The sequence below is a fragment of the Sinocyclocheilus anshuiensis genome, unplaced genomic scaffold, assembly GCF_001515605.1.
Source record: "Sinocyclocheilus anshuiensis isolate Anshui unplaced genomic scaffold, SAMN03320099.WGS_v1.1 scaffold257, whole genome shotgun sequence".
Classification (NCBI taxonomy): Eukaryota; Metazoa; Chordata; class Actinopteri; order Cypriniformes; family Cyprinidae; genus Sinocyclocheilus; species Sinocyclocheilus anshuiensis.
In genome coordinates this window covers 769,738-794,053 of record NW_015539889.1, presented here as the reverse complement: position 1 = coordinate 794,053, position 24,316 = coordinate 769,738, and the positions used below count along the sequence as shown (strand labels likewise).

Genomic DNA, 24,316 nt, shown 5'->3' with positions numbered 1-24,316 from the left:
ACTTGCCTTCAGGCAGTGGGTTTTTCCTCATCCAACCCCCGCACGCAAAGTTGTAGAAATCCTGGCAGGGGTCCACTGACCGATCGAGAGCCCACAAGACTGTACTTGCCACACTAACACAAGGCTCTGACAGGCACATTCCCGGATGTGCTGTCAAAACCAATATATGTATATAAATATACTGCTGCATCCATTACAATATGCCTTTATATCACAAATAGCAGCCAAAACCATTAAGAAAGTCTTCCTGATGTCTCTTTTACTCAGCGTGTTTTACACTAGGGTAATCATAAACGGGATTTTGGTGCGCTACACTTTCAGTGCTGTACCTCATAATGCATTCAAGCTGCACATCATAAATATGCTCTGAACATCTCTTTGAGGAGGATCCCAGGACATGAAGCCATCTGGAACTATTCACTTATAAAGGGTTGATGCCAAAATTTGAATTCCGAGAAAAGGATTGTATTTATTCAGTATCCTGATCAAATGAAGAGGCCACAAAGAGAGTCTCTAGCAGTGACCTGTGGAGCCTACAATTATTAAACCCAAGAGATTGTGTTTTCCCTTTATCGAATACCAAAACTAATTGTCGAAACCATTAAAAGTCATTAAGTATAGTCATTAGCATAACTGGGTGATATGCAAGCTGATATGGCAAATGTTTGTGTCTGTATAGCAACATTAGCCATTTGCAACCACCAATATAATACTTTAATTTGTGAAAAGATGTTCTCAGACATGTTACGAAAACTTTATAGGCACACACTTCTTTGTGTTTACTTTGGCCTCCAGGTTTTGAGGTTGGGCATGATTCCACTGAATGAGGTTATGTAAGTATTAAGTTTAATATTGGAAATAATTGGAGTTAAAGGGCACTGTTTTTATTCAGCTTGTGGATGCAGAGAGAATGCGGCTGCAATAGATTCACTGTAAGCTCTTCTAAGAAAAATATTTGGCCCAAAAGATGTATCCCTAGCTCCTGATCTGAAAAGATAATGCCAAGAAAACTAGAGGCCTGAGGGAGGCTGAGGAAACTGGAGGTAAACAGTGTGACAGAAAGTTGTTGTTCTTTCATACAGCGATTTGTCATGGTTGGGCAAGTGAGTAAAATGAGGTCCAGAGCATATACAGTCTTAGCTTAAAAAAATAACATCTTTATACACTGTTCCATCAACTCACATTCTTTATAGTGCAGACCCAAAGTCATGATGCATATGAACAGGGCCACGGACAGAGCGCACACGACGACCACTAGCTTTCTCTCAACATGTGTTTTCTCTGCCCAGCACCGGAGACCCAGACCACGCTGCAGCCCCACCTGATAATCAAAGTTATCAGAAAATAAAGGGTTAGGATTTAAATAACTATCCCTGAAAATGAGCACTGTTACATAGATAACGCAAATGACACTGAAACTTACTCCAAAGGAGTGATCTTTGGCAAAGGACTGATCCTCGAGGGTGCGATGTTTATTTTGTGTTTCTTAATGAAAGTGATATCTGTGACATTTTGTATAACATTGTGCAGGTTTTATTTCAGGTTTTATATAATATTGCATGGGAAAATGATATATGATCGTGTCTAACAACAATATTAAACTTTGGTGGGACCAAACATCATTGTCTTTCTGCTCCAGTTCAAAGTACAGATCACATTCCCACCTCAAATGAGGACTGAAAATATGATCTCAAATAATAAAAAAGATTTTTACTGAATACTTCATGTATTCCTTTAAGAGTTATCTGCATTAGGTTAAGTATTAAATACTTATAGGAGAGAAACTAACCCACAACAACACATTGATCAACTTCCTACTTTCTAGGAAGGCTCTCTTCTAGGAAACACTGCAAAGTCTGTTCTGCCAAACACTTTGCTATTCAAACTGTTGGATAAGAAACATTCAAAATTAGATACCTCCTATGCAAATACCTCTTGTGCTAAATTATCTGGCTATCCACATTATATCCACATACACATTCAAAAGTCTGAGGTCAGTAAGATTTTTTTTTGTTATTAAAATAAAAATAAAAATAAAAATAAAAAATAAAAAGATGATAACGGCTCACTCCAAATGAACTCTGAGCTTTAAACTTTTCCTCTTATTGATTCACTTTTGATTTAGATTCTGTACTGATCAAATAAGCCTTGTGAATTTCATAATTGATCACCTCTTCACAGAAGAGGTGCAAGAGAAACTAAATAAATGATCTCTGTAATACAAATTAGATTAAGTTCTACTGAGCCCACAGAGTTCAAAAGTCACTTTTAGTGGCCAGCTGCCCAGCTGTGCAATTACTCAGCTTAGTTTGGATGCATGAGGTGTAACTGTGTTTGTATGTGTTGCGTGGCTTCAATGAGCCCTAATGCCAAGTCTCTCAAGAGTCAAAGAGAGCAGAGGGAGAACAAAGACCATGAGATGGTTTCAACAAAGGCACCCATAACATTTAATAACCCCAGTGATCCAGAGAAAATATTTTAGGAGCGGTTAAAGGATAATGCACGTCTGGTTCTCACTAGCAAAAAATAAAATAATTAAATTAAATTAAATAAAAATGAAAGAATGGACACCAATGTGAAGCGAGAAAAAAAGCAGATATCAAAGAATAATGTCATTTTTGATTAAAAATAGAAACAGAAAGACTTTTTTAAAGAAACTTTGAAAGAAACTAAAAATATGTCATGTGGTTATATCTAAATGAACTGGTTTTACTCAAGTCATATTTATTCTTTGATATGACTGAATCAACCAGACTACATTAGACTACAACAACAAAGGTTCAGATCAGGAAGTAGTAGTTCCTTACGGTAACAACAGCAGTAAAAATCATCAAACTATAAACTACACAGTTAATGTACATTTTTTTATGTACACACTAAACAATTCTTCCTTTCTAATCACATGTTCATTAAGTAAACAATAAACAAATATTAAGCCTTATTGGGTCAAGTGCAATTTATAATTTCTTAATGTTTATGCACATTGCTCTACTTGTGCTTCATATCTCACTAGGATCTAACAAATAAAAAAGCTAGCAGTAGTAAAGTAGTACTTTATTAGAAGTAATCAGGAATGTCAAGTGCATTCACACAACTGTTGAAAATGTTTGAAAAAAGCTTCAACAGAATGAGGAAAGAGTTGTATACAACAGTGCTAAAACACAGTGGATGTTTGAAAAGAAAACCACAGGGAAGTAACTTAAGACAGTGTCCTTGTCTTCCACTGGAATCACAAAAGAGTTGTTGTTTTGGAAGAGTTTCGTTTTAAAAAATGATCGCTAGCTCAGTGGATTGGCTCATATTTCAGTACACATACATCAAAAAATATAAGTTATAAAAATAGTTTTAAAAAATGAACTCTCACCTGCATGGTAGAGGTGTGGTAGATCCCATCGGAGCCGGTGTCCAACAGCTCCTCTTCATCCAGTGTGGCCCGTTTGTATGTTGACATCTGAAATGTTAAATGAAGTATAGATTCCCTCAGTGATTCCATAATTAAACCAAATCTTCTGAAAGTGTTTCAGCAGTTTTTGGGACTCCTGCGAATGTTTATCCTGCTGAGTTCCATCAGAAGAAGACTGCGAAACTAGTTCTCCCCAAGGACTAGAGAAAACTCTCGGCTCAGCGCATCAGAGTGCTGGGTGATCTGTGTTTGAATGGGGTTTCCTCTTCCACCCCCCTTTCACCTCATGCCAAGCAAATTTCCAACCCCCCAACGTCAGCTACACCTAGGAAATAAGCTCCAAAGCATGGCCAGCTCGATCTTCATAACAAACATGTGTTGGGAGATTTTAAGTCTCTCTTCTCAGCTTCAGTTAGGAATCCTAAACAAGGGATTCCTGGGAAGCTTGAACTCCTTCCAGTCTGCGACAACACTAGCATCAGTAAAAAGGCATGAACTTGTGAAAAACAGGAAGGAGAGAGGACTTGATGAACATGCGTGAGGGGAGAGTGAGGGTGTGTGAGTATACGCATGTAAGAGAATGTGTGCATTCCACAATGGGCTTTCATTTAGAACTGGGAGGGAACTGTTAGAGGTGAGTTTCCGCCCTCTCATTCCTACAAACAGGACATTACAGAAAAGAAGGCGGGACTTGTACAAGGCCACTTCCACTACGTTACAGCTGCCTAGATTAGAATACAGTCACCTTAAAAGTATGACAGTCAGTATTGCTGTTCAGTCTGAACTCTTAACATACACACACACACACATTTTATTTTATTAAATTGCATATATTAAAGGGATAGTTCACCCAAATATGAAAATTACCCCATGATTTACTCACGCTCAAGCCATCCTAGGTGTATATCACTTTCTTCTTTCAGACGGATACAATCAGTGTTTTATTAAAAAATGCCTTGGCTCTTCCAAACCTTGAATGGCAGTGAATGGAGATCACATTTAAATCATGGGGTAATTTTCATTTTAGGGTGAACTATTCCTTTAAGCAAAGGCATGATGGACAGTGTGTGGACACATTATTGAGAGCATATTTAAATTAAATATATATATATATATATATATTTATATAAAATATTAAAAAAATAAATTAATATAATAACACATTATTGTTTTCATCTATATTAATTTATTTAAAGGGGTGGTTGACTTTTTTTTCTAGGCTTGATTGTGTGGGGTGCAGTCTAACGTGTTAATGCTTCGTTTTTTAAAATTATTATTTTTCACATAATTTACCTTTATTCCACAATAATCAGAGAGGGGACACTAACTAACATTAAAAAAGTGAAATCGCAATGAACCACCCCTTTAATGTAATAAAATAATATTTAATATTCAAATATATTAAATATATTTGAATGTATTTTTATATATATTTTAAATTAAATTGTTCTTGTATCTTTATTTTGGGGCTTTATATTATTACTTAAATGAACTGGCACAAAAATTGAATAATTTCATGAAAAGATATTTGACAGCATGAGAAATTGCATAATGTAAGTTACTATTTCTGTAAAAGTTAATGTAATTTCTTTTGGTCATCTGGCTTCATGAAAGACCAATTGTCTTGAGTCTTGTCAAAGCCAGTCGTCTATCATGAGGCCTCTGTGGCATCTGAACAACAGACATAATGTTCACTTTTAAGCCAAACTCCACTTCAGCCAGGCATATTAAACACAATTCAGATGCACCAAAGTATATTAACCACAACATGACCAGTCCAAAAAGATTCACACCCACAGCTACACAGCATATTGCATAGAATGTTTTGGCCAGGCGTACTTCTCACGACCTTAGAGGGGTAAAGCCCTGTCATTTGATGACCCTGATAGGGCGGAGGAGTAACACATGAGGGTACTGACAGAAAGAGCTGAATTTCTTCAAACTCGAGAAGCACAAGTTTCTTTGGCATTTACAGAAAACATATTATGGGCTTATTTTGTGGTGTCATTTGGAAATTATTAAATTGATCAAAGCCAGTTTGCATTTTAACAATTAATTTTTTTTTTATTTGAAACATCTAAATGAAAATATAATTTTGTTATTTTCTTGCCAAAAAATAACTAAATAAATAACAATACAATAACTTTGATAAAAATGTTTTAATGGTTGAGCTGGATTAAAGCAGTCAATGCTAGAATTTTATAGAAATTGAGAAAATGGATTAAGATTACAGTATATTTTTCTTCCAGTTCGTTGTGCTGTGAAGAGGATCCATATAATGCCACTTACTGGGTTTTATGGGATGCTCCATTATTTTAATAGGGGAAAAAATCATGTTGTAACAGGTAAGGAACAGGACACAAATTTATGAAAAGTGGCTCATGTATTTATACCACATTCTTCATATTCATAGTAAATGTGCTTATGGTCTTCATGCATAATTCTATCCAAAGACAGACTCAAAGACACTTTCCTGGCAGGTCTGCCCCAGCAGATGTGCAGACGTAGCTGCCAACAGCATGTCAGCAACCAGCAACGACAATGGACTTTTCCCTTTACGTCGCTTTCCAATGACATGACTCATTGAAAGTTTGGCTGGAGGTTCAGAGACCTGCCTGTATCCGGTCTAGGGCTTTGGCTTGAGGGCCGTCTCAACCATCTGTCGGCCCCAGATCGAAGCAAGGCGCAGGTGTACAGAATCGCCAGAGCGCTGATTCTATCAACAGCGAGGATGGATCCATTGCCTTTCCCATAGCCTGCCCTGCTTTAGTATTTACTAAAGGCTGATCTGGGATCAGTTCCTGCGTTTTCCATGCTCATGAAGAAAAAGGAAGTAGGTCCCAGCACAGTATGAAAGACACAATACAAAATATGCCAAGCTTCCTAGGCCAAGTCTCAAATGCTGCCTTTCAGCGAGGCAGTAAACCACAGCTATGAGTCAGAAATTCACCACTGATCCTGTGAACCGTCCAATTGTTTAAGGCACGAAAGTATTTCCCTGGTATGACTAAAGCATTTGTTTGTCACTGTGCTAATATGTGGAAGTGTATGCACACTATTTGCATTATCATACGCCCCATTGATACTTTCAATAGTTTGAGAGCAAGGGTTTCATTTACATGCTCAAACTACACTTGGATCAAGTTAAGGCTGCTCTGTGCCTGCCCAAGTTCAGTGTAAAGACATAATGCTGCATAAAAGCCAGACTAAATTATGCCTGCTTTGATCCACTTTAGCCCCCAGTTTTACAATACATAGTTTTGATTGCTGTGCAAATGTATTTCTGCCACCTCTGAGCAGAAATGACACAGTCTGTGTAAAGACACTGAAATGCCACTTCAAAAAAGGCAACTTCGCCATGTACATTTGGCATAAGATAATGGGGACTGTGGTCTCAAGTCAAAATGTCTGATGGGAAATGATGTAAAACAGGTTAGAGATTTTACATGAGAAAAGAGCTGAACCTCTTTGACCTCTTTAACAATACATTCGCATGATCACTGTTCTCTGATATTGGTTAATGGTCACATGACATGCAGGTAAACGTTAAAATATTTCATCTTTATTTAGTAAGTGTTTTATTTTGATTGGTTTTATTATTTCTTATTATTATGTTATTTGTTTTAATTTGACCCTTTTTATTATTTAATTAATTATTAGCCTTTCGTCAATTCATTAATCAGAACCACCTGCAGCTCCCTCACCAAATGGTTAGTGCACAACGTTATAGAACAGGGGTGTCCAAACTCGGTCCTGGAGGGCCGGTGTCCTGAAAAGTTTAGCTCCAACCCCAATTAAACACACCTGAACCAGCTAATCAAGCTCTTACTAGGCATACTAGAAACTTAAAGGCAGGGGCGTTGAGGGAAGTTGGAGCTAAACTCTGCAGGACACCGGCCCTCCAGGACTGAGTTTGGGCACCCCTGTTATAGAATTTTTCCTAATTTTCAGAATACAGAATTTTCATTTTTAGCGGAACTATCTCTTTAAGAGTCTGGCACCAGTTCCTCCTATGCTCCAGTCCTCTCTATAACTGTCAATAAAAAAAATCATATAGTATAGAAAATGGTTGTAAGATTGAATTAAAAAAAATGGAGCAGGCTAATGGTAAAAATAACAGTAATTTGAACTGTCACTAAATAAAAAATAAATCACTCTGAGCTTTCCCACATCTGGTGACAAAGATTCACGGTTAAGTCCACAGTTACCTCTTTTAACAAAACAAACTAGTACATCACCCACAAACATGTCAACTGTCATCCAAACAGAAACACTTCAGATTCCTGGGTTTCTACATTTCATAACACATCCTAATCAAGGATTAAGAAGATGGAAATCCGCAGAGGAGAAGACTAACAGAAACATGCTGATCTCCACTCTGGAACATATGGCAACATGAAGTCCCATGATAGCAAAAGGTCACAACTTCTGGCGTCAGAGATTCCCCAGTGCAGTCATCCTCTCTAGGATTACACTAATGATAAAAACTTAAAACAATCGGACAACTTAATCTCTTGAGGAAATTGTGCAATACATGACTAATCATGATGTCAATACACATCAGTGTCTGGTTTAAGCCAAAAAGCTTTCTGGTGGTGACCATGCTTGCTGTCACTTGATCAATGGTAAATATATATTTAATATAAACACATAACGGTCAATTATATATAACAAAATATGTTCTATTTAAAAAAATTATATAATTAAAGTTAATCTTAAAAAAAGCATAGGCCTATACTAAATGCATGTCTGTCCTTGATGCAAACATTAGCTACCGCTCATAAGCATTCTCGACAATATGTACATAAACATTACATGAACATTAAACTTCATCTTTTTATTTGAAGCACACAATAATGAAGGAGTCACAAGCCTGACCATGTTTACAGCCTTGTTGTTGGTCAGCATGTACAGCTGTGACTTTGTTGCCTTAGGGAAAGACTTTGATTTCTAGGTAATTAGTAACCTGTGTTCAAACTACTGCAGCACACGGAACTGACTTAATTAGTTCAGTTCCATTTTTACACTAACGTGGATTGAAGTATTATAACAAATAAGTGATTACCATAACAAACAATGAGTGTTTATTTAGAAGTACGTTAGATGAGTAGCTCATCTGATTTAAGTTTCACCAGATGAATTCACATGCATTTAAGCACGTTGTCTAAAACTACTAATATAGAGATAGAAATACGAGACATGACCGTGTATTGATATATAAAGTTACATTTATACAGCTTTATCTGCAAATTATATAACATATATTGAGCAATGCAGTAACATGTCAACAACTGGGTTATTTTGACAAACAAGGAAAAGTTCCGTTTCCTTACCATTATATGTATTAGATTATCTCTCTCTCTCTTTTCTAGACAGCTGCCTACTTTCCGTTGTAATCTCTATTTTGCAAACCAGTATTCCCCTGTTGACTCGACACAGTGTGCACACTAGTGTACAGTTTAACTGCAGAGGCAACCCGTCGGGATTATAACAGTAACTTCAGTCAACCAATCATATTCCAAAGCAGGTTCCCACGTTCAACTTCTGACCAATTGTATTTCAGCTGTGGGCGGGTCTTTGGTGACAGCGCAGTACTGATAACAGGATCAATGAGGGCCTACAGAAAGAATTATATGAATTTATATGAAGTTCTTGTCAGATAGTTCCACAACTGCATGAACAATATTTTGTAACAATAATCGTTTAATAACAACCGTAAACGGCTGTGGCAGTTTCTGTTCTCGTTGGAAACTGTGTGTACTAAAAGTAATTTTTCTTAATAAGATAATTCAGTAATAAAATATTATTGTTGTTGTTGTTGATTGAGAAAATAGACCTATAAACAATTACAGCTTTAACAGTAATTCAGTCACACCATTTTATAGAAGTGTATTCAACTCAGTGATTTGAATCGTTTGAATCGGTTCACTCAAAAGATTCAAGCAGGGTAAACTGCCTTTTGTGCGTTATGAGCATTGAATCATTCATTCAACCGATTCGATAAAAACATTGAGTTTTAACATGTGCAAACCGGCAAATCTACTAGAACTAGACATAACGAATGTTTATAGCGATTACAGTCTATTATTGGTAACTAATTTTACGCAAAATCTTTTAGAAAAGATCCGTCATTCTTCACGTGAAAACATGATGTCAACCTTTAAGTATTTATCGCTAAAATGCTATGTATTGGGAGGTTTTTATGGATAGGCTTTTCCTTTTCACAGCACGTTAGACTTTTCAATGAGTGAGATTGCTCTCTGATGGGCAATCAAGCGCATTGTTGCGTTCATAGTGACATCTTGTGGTGAGTCTATCAGAATGAAGATGAAGTAGGCTATCTGGCATAAAGCGAGATGGTCCTCACTGCAGAACACAAGATCCAGGGGGCGAGGTTGCATCCAGATCCAACTCCTCCTACCTTACATATACCTAAACCTCCACCCCCTGATCCCTAAACCCACCCATCTCCACCCCCTAGATGTGGATCCAACCCCGCCCCCTGGATCTTTGTTCTGCAGTGAGGGGCTACTGCATAAACCCCGAGTGGACCGTTTAAGGCAAAGACATGAGGTTATGTTAGGTAAATGCAAACCGCATACACATCATTAGCACACGAAAATCGAAATCGATGAGAGATATTTTTTATCTGAAAAAGTCTCAAGCGGCATGCTAGTAAGTTACTTTTTGCCTTAGGGAAACACTTATAATGAATTCTAGGTAAGATGTAATGAGACACATGACAATATGTTGTACATTTGTTATTATATGTATTTTTTTATTTTCTTTAATAGGAGTTACTTAACTTAATTTTGTGAAATCTTACATTTTTCTATTTTTTTATTTTCTAAATTGCTCAGATAACATGTAAATATATTTATATATACATTTTAACTAGCCATCTTTACATAGCCTAGAAACACGTGGAATTCTGTATAATTAAAAAAATATATAATAAATAGCCTATAGGCTATATAACCCATCATGACAACTGCAAGGTTTAAGGCTGCACTGTTTATGCTTTATATTTTATTTCGAGTTTTAAGTTTAGCGTAATATAACGAATTTGTATTCTATTCATTTTATTTTCTAACTAGCTCAGATAAAATTGAATTGCTAAAAAAACAGTGCTGCATGCTTTTCTATGTGTTGTCCATTTGATAATTTTTAACTTGACCTGTCATCTGAAACATTTAACCATTTAACCTACTCATTAGCCTACTTCATACTATTTTGTTTAAGTACTTACTAGTCTACATATTTTTTTATATCCTGGCTTAAAATGCTGACTTCACTAAAATTAATGCATATATTTTGAGACAAAGGTCTTCTTTATGATTTTCAGTTTTGTTTAAGATAATTAAAGCAACAGTTTTGAAATAACTAAAGAATATGTAAAAGTATGGTATTTGGGATAAAAAGCGAGATGGTCCTCACTGCAGAACACAAGATCCAGGGGGCGAGGTTGCATCCAGATCCAACTCCTCCTACCTTACATATACCTAAACCTCCACCCCCTGATCCCTAAACCCACCCATCTCCCCCCCCTAGATGTGGATCCAACCCCGCCCCCTGGATCTTTGTTCTGCAGTGAGGGGCTACTGCATAAACCCCGAGTGGACCGTTTAAGGCAAAGACATGAGGTTATGTTAGGTAAATGCAAACCGCATACACATCATTAGCACACGAAAATCGAAATCGATGAGAGATATTTTTTATCTGAAAAAGTCTCAAGCGGCATGCTAGTAAGTTACTTTTTGCCTTAGGGAAACACTTATAATGAATTCTAGGTAAGATGTAATGAGACACATGACAATATGTTGTACATTTGTTATTATATGTATTTTTTTATTTTCTTTAATAGGAGTTACTTAACTTAATTTTGTGAAATCTTACATTTTTCTATTTTTTTATTTTCTAAATTGCTCAGATAACATGTAAATATATTTATATATACATTTTAACTAGCCATCTTTACATAGCCTAGAAACACGTGGAATTCTGTATAATTAAAAAAATATATAATAAATAGCCTATAGGCTATATAACCCATCATGACAACTGCAAGGTTTAAGGCTGCACTGTTTATGCTTTATATTTTATTTCGAGTTTTAAGTTTAGCGTAATATAACGAATTTGTATTCTATTCATTTTATTTTCTAACTAGCTCAGATAAAATTGAATTGCTAAAAAAACAGTGCTGCATGCTTTTCTATGTGTTGTCCATTTGATAATTTTTAACTTGACCTGTCATCTGAAACATTTAACCATTTAACCTACTCATTAGCCTACTTCATACTATTTTGTTTAAGTACTTACTAGTCTACATATTTTTTTATATCCTGGCTTAAAATGCTGACTTCAAATGTTTGTAGAAAATACATTTTATTGTCAAGTTCAGCAGTTTCTATGCGTTTCCGCAAATAAAACTTTAACTTTACTGACTCACAGTAAACAAACAGGCTATATATAGGCCTACTGACATGAGTGTTGATACTGATTTGATAATATAGTTGTTTGTAGCAAGTAAAGAAATGCAGGAATTAAAAAGAAAAATAAGAAAGCGATTAGGTAAAAAGAAATACTTTAAATCTAATGTCCTCTGTGAGGTTCTTCTTTAACTCCAACGGCTCTTATCAACAGGAGGAGCTCGCGCTTCAGATTGCGCTATTATTAATAGTGGATTCTACTAACGCTCTCTCTCTCTCTCTCTCTCTCTCTCTCTCTCTCTCTCTCTGGGCTGGTGCATTGTAAAGCCTTATTAAAAGGTCGACTAGAGTACAGCACGTGAAAGTGAGTCCTGTGTTGCTAGAATAGCAGAGGTGTACGGATACATATATAGCACGAGGGTGAGTAGGATCACTTTTAGCGCTGCTTATCTGCTGAATGACTCTGTTCATTCACCGCTTCACGTGACTGGAGTTCTAATGGCAACGCTGGGAAGGGTTGGAGAGTTGTGCTGTTATTAATTCGATACAATCCAACAAGTTGTTCAGGTTGCGTTGGGATCTCCGTCTGCATAACGGCGAGTTGCTCTTCCAACTCTACTGCAGTTAAGCTGGAAACCGGGAATCACAATGAGTCGCAATGAGTGATGTGGGGAATATCGATGGTTTTTCTGTTCTGTAGAGCGGTAATCGCGTTTTGGCTGACTATGGCTACAAACAGACATTGTAGCCTATGATCTGAAAAGATGAGAGGATGTAATTGAAAAGAGAAGAGCTTTTCTTGCATCACTGCACATGAGACACTAGGACATTGTAGAGTGGCAGAGATCCAGGGAATTCAATTCAATTCAAGTTTATTTGTATAGCGCTTTTCACGATACAAATCGTTGCAAAGCAACTTTACAGCAAATTAAGCTTCTACAATAGGGAAAACGATTTGTACTGTAAAGATGTTGATTTTTATCCATATATGCTGACAAAGAAATTTAAAATGCATGGGTCAATGACAAATAAATATGTCAGAGATGAAGAAATGTGTTTTCATATTGGTTGGATACATCAATCGAGTACTAAATACTTCCTTGCACAAAAATTATTTCCTTTTTAAGTAAAAAAAAAAGTATATTTCTTACAAATATCATGACATGTATATGAATTCGTTTTTAGGATTTCTACATCTGACATGAAAACATCAATTTTGAGGTCAAACAAGTTGAAAATGTGATTTTAAATAATAATAAATAAATAAATAAATAAATAACAAATCTTAAATGACCTTGACACTGTCCTGAAGGTCTGAAGGGGTCCTCTCTGGTTTATGGTGTCCTTGTCACATGACCCTAAAATGGTTTCCTGCATGTTGACTTTGACTTTGATTTGGTGCTAAGTTTTTTCTTGATTTGGTGAGAAGTTTTTATTCTGTACTTTAAAATATTTAATACTAAAAGATTGACACAAATGAATCTAGACTTTGAAAAATGCTAATCACAGGAGAGGTCTATATTAATTTCATTTTAATCTAATTATGAATAACGTAATAGACTAAGTGCATGTTTGCCAGTCTAGAGAAAAAAATATGAAACATACTGTAAGAGGTTATATAGGGAGAGATGCATATGCCTTTGAGTGATTATCTTAATATTTCATGCGCACCAAGTATATTTTAATATTTCACTTTCACTATGTATATTGGATTGGAAATTATTTATTATTATTAATGTATTCATTTTATTTTAGGGCACAATCTCACTTTCCTATACAGTTTTGCCTTCCTAAACCATTGTATTTCCTGACTGATCTAAATGAATGGAATTTCTATTGTAATTTGGAACCAATCCGAATTGGATGAAACAAAAGTCATCTTAAGAATCATGTTAGATAAGGCTGGACAAAAACCATGAAAAATAGGAATTTTAGTACATAAAGTAGGACATTATTTGATTCTTTGATGATTCCTGTTTTATCCCAAATTATGATCATTAGCATTCCTTCAGAATGTTTGGATGAGGGATCAAACTGTTGAGACCAGGCTATGACATTCTGTGAGACTCCTTGTGCCTTCCAGCCTTGTGCCTCGCTCTTTCTTTTTCTGCTTTCTCATATTCATGACTGCAGACTATACCAGAACAAGTTAAGACACTTTCTTTTTTTACCTTAACCCCTTAACTGTCAGACCCCATTTTCGAACATACTGTAGACGTGAAAGTGCACTATCCAAACTTAAAATCTAATAATTAAAGAACGCTTTAGAATACAGACCTAAGGCTGGTCTCTTTTTAAAGAAGACAATCAGCAGATTATTGTTAGAAAAAGTTATAGAAGTTTAAATTTACTGTAAAGAAAATGCACTGTACTCATTTTTTTAAATTGTATATAAAATAAATATTTTACAAAATGTTTTAATCCAAAATTGCTAAAAAAATAAAATGAAAGGCTTATATCTAAATAAGTTATGTTCCTAATTTGAAGTTGATAAAAAAAATGTCCCTGTGAGATTTTATTTAGGGTGTTATACCAAAAACCGGGTGACACCCAAACTCCATTTACATTTTTTGATACATTTTTCTGTCACATATGTATACATTTCTCTCTCAATATTACTTCTATCACAAAATAACCACAAAATATGGAATCTTGAGACTCGGACCTTTCCGACGATATGTATTTTGTCAAGATTATAACATTTTTGATTATAAAATACCATAATACATTTTGTATTATGACACTTGACACCACTCACTAAGGGGAGGAGACCGCCAAAAGATTTTAAAGTATCATTTTCATGGTAACGCATGGTGTCTGATTTCAAAATGGTTTTCATAGGATGAATCTTGAGTTTCTAAGCTTTATATATGATATATAATTTATGATGATTAAAATATGTGATAGCGAAAAAAGACAACAAAAAAAGAGAGACATAACGTGTTTGTGTTTTTTTTTTTTATGTGCCCAACTGATTTGTAACATTGATACTAATGTAGCTGTAGATGTAACATTAGCATGATTCAAAAGCCCAGAAAGGTTTAAATTAACTTGAGAATATCTTCTTTAAAATTTGTGCTCGTCCTTAAAGCGATATTTCACCCAAAAATGAAAATTCTGTCATTAATTTCTCACCCTCATATCGTTCCAAACCTGTAAGACCTTCGTTCATCTTCAAAACACAAATTAAGATATTTTTGATGAAATCCGAGAGCTTTCTAATTCTGACCCTGCATAGACAACAACGCAACTGACACGTTCAAAGCCCAGAAAGGTAGTAAGGACACTGTTAAAATAGTCCATGTGACATCAGTGGTTCAACCTTAATTTTATGAAGCTACGAGAATACTTTTTCAAAGAAAAAAATAAAGACTTTATTCAACAATTTCTTCTCCTCCATGTCAGTCTTCAACATGCGCTCACAAGAGTACCACAACGCATGCGTGTGCATTCCTCTGCTTGTAAACAAGGTGCAGTGCATCCGGGTTCTATGTCAGAACGCCGACTCCTGCGTCAGCAGCACCACACGCATGCGTCATGGTACTCTCGTGAACGCGTACGCGTCAAAGACTGACAAGGAAGAGAAGAAATTAGTGTTGTGTTTAGCAAGATGTACAACCTAATAAAATCCTTATGTCAGTGTTTGATGCTCTGTGATCGAATGGCCTCTAGGACGTTAGTAGGAGTTTAATGTAAATCCTGTTATATGATGTGATCTGTTGTTCCTGTTTAATAGAGCGATAGATTTATGCTTTCAGCGGTTTACTAGCATAAAAAAACATAACAGGTCCTGACAAAACAACATAACTGATTTGTTGCGCAAAAACAGGCTGGCACTGCAGAGCAGACATGAAATTGCACGTCCTACAGAAGGCATTGATCTGACAGGTCTGAATATTTTATTTGCACTTTCAAAATAATGAAAGTCTCTTTTCATAAAATGAAGACGTGAAGGAAGATTACCTCCATCAGTAATAACCCTAATCCTCATCCTCCTGAGCACATTGAGAGAACAGCTCATTCGCAGTTGTAGTTCAAGTCAGCGTGTCGAAAACGAAGATAGCTGGTTACCTGTTGTTTCTGTTTTGGATGTGTTTTCTTCCAAAAGAAGGACATCTCTACATTCTGATGCCATGAATCAAGAAGGAGTTTCCGTTTTGTTGACAACTTTGTTCTCTGGTTTGCTGCTCCTTTGTGTTTTGGCACTGCTGTGTTTCTTCACCTGCAGACTAGCTTCAAGAGTTCTGCCTGTTGGAGCCCCACTGTGTTTTTGACAGAGCTTGTGAATGAGCCTCAAGTCATGGTAAAAGTGTCTCTGTAGCAGAACTAATAGGAAACAAACTGCCTAGATGTTCACTGGTTCAGGTCTGACACAGGAAACAAAAGCCTTTAATACTTGCATTAGTGGTTGGTTGTTGGCTTCCCAATGATTTTTATGATAGTGAACTTTATATGTACACACACACACACACACACACAGACATACACACAGACATACTACACACACATACACACACATACACACACATACACACACATACACACACATACACACACATACACACACATACACACACATACACACACATACACACACATACACACACATACACACACATACACACACACACACACACACACACACACACACACACATATATATATATATATAAATATATAATGCAACTGCAGTGATTAAATTCATTACACTATAAATGAAGCAAATGATTTCCCGCCATGTTTTTCACACTATAAAACTGCGTGAGAAGTACCAGACATGATGGGGGCCTGAAAGAGCTGTGCATTTACTCAAGCATTTCATAAGAGATAAATATTTCATTGCATTACGTGACTAGCACGATGCCAATTTTTATCCAGTTTTACAAATGTAAATACAAAGTAGTCGAAACTCCAGCAAGGGTAATGTATAGGTTAATTGAACACATGGGTTTTGATACTGATTGATGCTTTCTGCGCAATGACTAAAGATCCCATTAAAAGGATGTGAAGTAAGTTGAGAAAGTGTGTGTTCGTAATAGAAATCTTGCGATCCTGTGCCTTGGAATAGAGGTGTCTAGTTAATCAGCTTTGTCATGCCTATTAAAGTGCCATGTGCAGTGGCACTCAATCCCATTAAAGTGACCTTGACTAAAGAGAAGACAGAAAGGTTTAATACTAATGCACCCATATTACTTTTCAGGTGTGAACTTTTAGGTAGCTAAACAAATGAATGTGCAAATATGCCACTAAATTATTGTTTGTATCAGTTTTTATGACATGCATCCCTAGCTGAAACTCATATTTCAGTTGTTTTTGCTCATGAATATAAGATTACGATGGAAAAAATAAGCCTTGGGATGGTTAATAGTTGTTTTCCGTGCTTAAAGGTGAAGCGTGTCATTTCTGCTCAACTGTAGTGGCATCACACGTAACAGCAACAATAATAATTGTTTTCAAATGAAAAATACCTGGAGAAATGTAGCCCCGCCCCAAATTCACGCCATTGGTTGAGCTAATATTATTATGTTAGACCGTTCAAACAAATAGATTGAAGTGCCACAGTCACACAGAGTTCAAATCAGCATACGAATGGCTTACTTATAGTTATCTCTGAACAATAAATTGGGAATAGAAGAAATATTTTAACATTGACAATTACTGTTTTCATTGCAGATCTTGGAGTCTTCTGACATCCTTGGAGCGCGAGTTGTTCTGCAAAACGGCGGCTGATAGATGACAACATGAAGGTCGCTGCACTCTTTATCCTCGGTTGCCTGGTTTGGGGAGGAATGGCAAAGCCTGAATTTCCAGGTCAGTTAAGACAGTTTTTTGTCAGCTTTCTTTTGGTTTATTGGCCTTTTGACTTCATTAGATAGGACAATGAATGACACTTTTTCTTTGCAGCGATGAGTGTATTGTCTCTTTACTCTCCTTATAGCAGAGGTACTAAATCCTGTTCCTGAAGATCTACCTTCTTGCTGAGTTTACGTCCAGCCCTTAACCAAATACTTGTGAACCAGCAAATGAAGATCTTCAGGAAGACTTCTGGATAATAACAAACATTAATGCTGGAGCAGGGTTGGAACTAAACTCTGCTGGAAAGTAGCTCTGTTGTAACAGGAATGAGCGCCCCTGCCTTGTCATTTGCTTGCAGTGTCTTTGATTTCTAGAGAGTTATATGGTGTCAGATGAGTGCTTCATAAATGGTGTAACACCATCTCAGACCACTGAAGTTTAATAGTCTTCTTTTTGACCTTGGCCCAAGTATAGACAGAATAAAACTCATTTCAAATGTACATTAGCTTCCATTAGAAGATTGGACCTTCGGGTCAGATGGTCCCAGATATGTTCATTTACGTGATTGTGGGTTTTAAGAAGCTTATGTGGAATGAAGACGACATGCATAAAATAGAAATTGAGTTGTTGTTCTTGTCAAGGATTTGTTAAATTCATCTCAGTTTGGTTTAGAGAGAGATAGCATACTCATAATCTCTAAATGGAGACTTCCAGTCTAAGGCCATGATCATTATCTTGTTTTGCAGGCGCATCTTTGTTAGTTGTGTTATAATTTGTGGGCAAACATGTAAACATGTTTTCTTATGGCTTGTAGAACCAGAGAAGCATCCTGATTTCTGGAAGGAATGGGCTCAGCGCACACTAAAAAATGCTTTGACCCTCCAAGACCTCAACAAGAATGTTGCCAAGAACATCATCCTTTTTCTTGGTGATGGTAAGTCTTGAAATTGGTGGATCTTATCATGAGATATTTGTGTGGTTATAGAATGTTGAAATATGTTCATTCAAATAATTATGCACTTTTTTTGTTCAACCAAGCCTTGAAAACTGTTTGTGCAATACCAGTTATAACATAGGTACAACATAAAGAGTTAAATATTTTTAAAAGCCCTGTCACAGTGTATGAACCTGCTTTAAAATTAAGCATTACCATGGGCAGTGATGGAGACCAAGTTAAGGAGCAATAAACAAATTAACCACACAGCCAATGTTAGGATGAACTCCAGCTTGCACAATCTATGCAAGCTGGCCAAATTTGAAAAAAAAAAACAATGGTTATCAAAATAAGCCTTGGCAATAAAAGCAAGGAAGGAAAGAAGAGGTAGTCTGAATATTCTTAGCAGAAAACAGAGAACTATGTTAAAACACATCCAATTTTACGGGAAGAATTTGCTTATTTTACACCACACCCCTGTGAAAGCAATGGCGGCATAAAAACACCAGTTTACAAAAACCTAAAAAAGATATCTAATGAAACCTCAGTTAAGATTTATGTAGATGTATTGCAGTTCTCACTGTCCACTATGACATAAACCACATACCAGCCACAAAAAGGATGATTTCACATAAAGGAATATCCAGAAGCCATATATCACATATCTAAAAGCCATGGTTGAAATACAGATAGAAGATTTGGATCAGTTGACCTGTTGATTCATGCATTAAGATTATTGAAATTGTAATGTTTCCAATGATTTTCTTGGAGGTCAGCCAACCAAGTTCAGAAAAAATACTTATATCCTATTTTATTAAAATATTACGTCACTCAAAGCCATGATAATTTGATGTTGATTAAGTAACCACGCTGACAGATTCAGTGAGTTCATTCAAGGACTGGGTTCAATGGTCCATCAAACGGTAATTCCTGAATTGTTGTGTACAATACTTTAAAAGGACCGTCTCATGAGAGTCCTTTGATCATGAATTCGAATTCACTGGTTGTGCTGTATGTGTTTAATTCTCTTAAAGGTGACATATCATGAAAATCTGACTTTTCCAGGTTTTAAGTGCTATAATCAGGTCCCCGGTGCATCTACCAACCAAGGAAACGTGAAAAAGATTAACCCAGTAACTTTGTTTTGGTAAGCTTTTTTCTGCAAGCGTCTGAGAAATCGAGCGCGTCTGATTTCGCTCCCTTGGTGACGTTGCAAAGGGATCTCATTATAATATTACCGCCCCTTAATCTGTAAGTTTCCACCCACGGTGCCGTCATTGTGTTTTCTCAAGCGACAACGGTGTACCAGCTCTAATGCCACGGCGAAAGTTTGGGCAAAACATGCTAACTGTTCTGACTTTGTCTGCACTGACGAGCACAGAACACTATTTACATCTAAAATAAACATGCGATTTATTTCCCAGCAGTTTACCTTTGCAGACATAACCGACTGTTTTTGTAACTCATGTGTTTTTAACGTAAACTTGTGTGTGAATGAGAACTTGGTTTAGTACTCGCATGCTGTGACAGCCGCTTTCTGTCCGTGTGCTTCGGATGTGTGCTCTCAGAAAACCATATATCAGAAGTTTAAACTCATATGGTTTAAAACGCGTGATTTCAGCCAATAAACATGATAATCAGAACCATAACAGATGTTTTTTAGCAGGCCCGAGCTGTAATGGCGCAGCTCTATTCTGGAAAAGGGGGCGGGGAGCAGCAGCTCATTTGAACTTAAAAAGACAGGCCCAAAAAACAGCGTGTTTCTGCTTCCACTCAAAATATGCATTTTCAAAATGATATAATAAATTATCTGTGGAGTATTTTGAGCTGAAACTTCACAGACACATTCTGGGGACACCAGAGACTTATATTACATATTGTAAAAAGGGGCATAATATGTCTCCTTTAAAAGAACTGGTGTAAAAGAGTCACTTGTTCGTGAGTCGAACCACACTGAATGTATTTGATTAACTAAATAAATAACCAGATTAAAGACTCATTTGTTTGTTAGACCAGACTACACAACTCAAAGTTTTTTGCCATTATTTTGTTGTACACAGTCTTTTCATCTCATGTTTGAACTGCAAACACGGGTAAAATATAACTTAATTTGCTAGTTCACTGTGGAAAATGTTGGCAAGACCAGTCTTGGGGTTTTAAAAGTCGATATTGTTCAAATAAAGATCGCATTTTAATTGCTTTAATTCCTAATTTTTATATTTTAAAGTACAATTTCAAGTCATAGTTGCAGCTAAAGCCCCCCTCACTTCACATAATTACATTACAATAATTACATTTTGAAACACTGTGTAATATTTCATGATTTATTTTAAGCTTAAGGCTTAAAGACAGACTTTGTGAACTCTTTTCAATGTGATTGTGCTTTTTGAACATTTTTTTTCTGAGCATACAATTTTGTACAGTTCTGCAAGCTTGAGATTTTTTAAGTGTACACTAATTTGCCTCATACTTTTAAGTATAGCAGGTCATTAAGTGACAAGTGGTCCTTTCATCTCACAATTATGGACAAAATTCAGGATTTCATTTGAGAATGGCTTGTTCATCAACATAACATAATATATTATATAATATTATATTATTATATAATAATTTCTCAAGCACCTTTGATGTCCTGAGGTACAGGAAGACTGTTGTTCGTGATAGAAGGTGCTTGAAGGATATGTATGTAGTTAAAAATAGACTGTGTGAATGATCCAACCTTTGTTGTGTGTAGGCATGGGTGTACCCACGGTCACAGCAGCACGGATTCTAAAGGGTCAAATGAGTGGACAGAGCGGTGAGGAAACACAACTAGAGATGGACAAATTTCCCTACGTTGCCCTCTCTAAGGTACATTCCACGTGCTGAAATCCTATCATACCATTCCTTTGTGTTCATAAGCCATGCAGTCGCTCACCTGGACCACAGAGAACAGATTCAAATCATAGTTTAATTTCTCCAGCGGGCACAGTTCTGGGATTATGATTCTTCTCACGTAAATATTTCACAGATGTTAGCTATTATTAAAATAACATCTGTGAAAGATAGTCAATTATTATCTCCTAGATTTATTCAGCTGTTTTCTTTTTGGCTTCATGTAAACTTTTCACTTAACCCTATAAAGCCTACTCTATTGTATTTGATCTACACATTTCTAAGGCCTCTATATTACTAACATGATTGAAATTGCTGAAAAAAAACTGTTGTACACAATCTACTACATGCCTTTTGACATCCGATTGATATTTTATGTGTTATCAGCAAGTAAAAGGCCTTTTAGTATAATTCTAAAAACTTTCATCTTACTAAAACATATTATTGCGGGATATAGAGTAACAACTTATGTATATGCATTTTATGTAAATATTCTGCTATACTGCTATAAAGATCTCATTGATTTACTTTGCAAGCTAAGATGTTCATCTTATATTTTGGCCATATATAAATGTCAGCAGCTGCACCAAATTTCATATTTTTGCTCAGCTTGGGAATAAAATAGATTTTTTTTCCTCCTTTTGTATGAGCTCCATATTCTCCTATATCATACTATAAGAGCCATAAAAGTCAGATGTATCGAATATGATTCTCAACCACAAACATGTAGAAACCTTTACATATTTTGTCTAAAGGTTTAATAAACTGTTCCATTTCAGTCATTTTTTTCTGAATATTATTTCATATGTCAAGTTTTACAGGGTTTTGACTATTGTGTATTAAATGAAAAAAAAATGGGGAACAAGACACATGACTAAGACTACCAACCAGAACATGACACAATGAACAGAGGAACCAATGACATGAAGACAAGAGGGCAAGGGAAGCATGACACTAACAGCATGAATCAAACTACAAAATAAAAGACACGAAAACAAGAACATGAAACAAAACCCAAACACCACATTACAGCTACACTAAGTGCACTAAGTACACTTTAATTTTGCTCTTGTAAACAATCCCTGCAGCTATTAAAATTGTGCACTTTTTTTCCCCCAGACATATAACACCAATGCTCAGGTACCAGACAGTGCGGGCACTGCCACGGCATATCTGTGCGGTGTCAAAGCCAACGAGGGTACAGTTGGAGTGAGCGCAGCAGCTGTAAGATCCCAGTGCAACACCACTCAGGGGAACGAGGTCACCTCCATTCTTAAATGGGCCAAAGACGCAGGTAAGATGCCCTGTTGAATCCTCCCACACAGCAGCTATAATGCCTTTCTGCCCCCAACTTCTATTGCAATTAGAATATAGATGGGATATTTGTTTCTAGGCTTATTTTTTTTATAGCAATCCATTAGCTTGTTTTTGCATGAGAGAAACAAAGGTGACACTGGCACATAAAGCAGATTGAGCAGATAAAGGATTGAAGAAAGTGGAAAAAAAATTCAGAAGTAAAGGAATAAATGAGAAGAGTGACAGTTTGACTGATGAGCGCGACACGCAGATGGCTTGCTCATATTTTATTCTCATGTTGAAAATAAAAACAAATGAAGCATTTTATAAGACGGAAGTCCTCCGCCGAAGGTAGAGGTGAATGAAAGTAGCCGAGTGGAATTTGTACGACATGACCAGAATAAACATTTAAAATCCAGCTGAGAGGTTTAAAAGGAGGATGGTCCAATCAGTGTCAAACTGATAACCTGACCTGATCTGAGTAAAGGGAAAAATGCTCTCTCACTTGGGTGCTTGTGTCCAGAGAAAGCATTAAAATAGTGTACCATACAACTGTGTGACCTTAGCCAGACTTACAATCAAGCGGTTTCCTTATCCAGTACAGCATTGCAAAGCTGATGCAGTGCAATTTTCAGTTGGTTTATGCTTAGTCAGTCTGTTGATTAAATATTTATCATTGAATTACTAGATCGATGAGGAAAAATACGTAATCCAGTTGAATATAGATATAGTGGTAATCATGGACATGCCCCTACAGGAACAATTAACAGTTGCAACTACCTGTATTTTCCCCAGGCAAATCAGTTGGAATCGTCACAACAACACGAGTGAACCATGCCACTCCGAGTGCAGCATATGCCCACTGTGTAGACCGGGACTGGTATTCAGACGGGGACATGCCCACTGAAGCACTGCAGAGCGGATGCAAAGACATTGCCAGACAACTCTTTGAAAATATCCCTGACATTGATGTGAGTTTTTTAATGATTATTTTCCAATTTAAAAAATTTGTTTTATATAGTGTTGTGCTGGGTCATTCAATATATGGTTCTGTTAATATTGTGTTTGTTTGCCTAGTTTTATACTACCAAAGTATATGTTAATATAATAGGATACAGTGAGGACTACAATTCTGAGATCACTAGTTAAAATGCTTCTATAAATGCATAATTTATAGTAAAATATTTAATTTAATTTAATTTAATTATTATTATTATTATAGCTAAATATAATATGTACTGTATATTCATTTTTACCTATACAAATTTATTAAATGAAAAAAAAAATAATTTAAAATATGAATTAATAATAATAACAACTTGCTATTATTATTATTATTATTATTATTATTAATATTTATATAATTGAATAATAATAAAATTAAAAATATATATTTAAAATATTGATGACAAATTATTGTATCAACAACAACAAATAATAATAAGAATGTATTATTAGTAGTAGTAGTAGTAGTATTCATAATATTGATAAAATAAAAATATTATTAAATAAATTATACAATACTTTGTTGTTATTAATAATAATATTGATAAAATATTTAGTTAATATTTTATTTAATATATT

General features: G+C 35.9%; 1 protein-coding gene across 2 annotated transcripts in view; it reads left to right on the top strand.

Annotated features, from left to right (window-relative positions):
- The first annotated feature begins 12,151 nt into the window (after positions 1-12,151).
- The window catches only part of LOC107685635 (alkaline phosphatase-like), a 27,484-nt gene continuing 15,319 nt past the window's right edge, over positions 12,152-24,316 (top strand). Inside the window, exons 1-6 of one of the 2 annotated variants that reach the window (XM_016482285.1) lie at positions 12,152-12,252; positions 17,506-17,643; positions 18,443-18,562; positions 21,297-21,412; positions 22,556-22,730; positions 23,528-23,703. In XM_016482285.1, the coding sequence (XP_016337771.1) occupies positions 17,574-17,643; positions 18,443-18,562; positions 21,297-21,412; positions 22,556-22,730; positions 23,528-23,703 (657 nt within the window). In that variant the 5' untranslated portion in view covers positions 12,152-12,252; positions 17,506-17,573. Of the gene's footprint in view, positions 12,253-15,864; positions 16,136-17,505; positions 17,644-18,442; positions 18,563-21,296; positions 21,413-22,555; positions 22,731-23,527; positions 23,704-24,316 lie in introns of those variants that run through there. The other variant, XM_016482286.1, reaches the window with a different exon arrangement.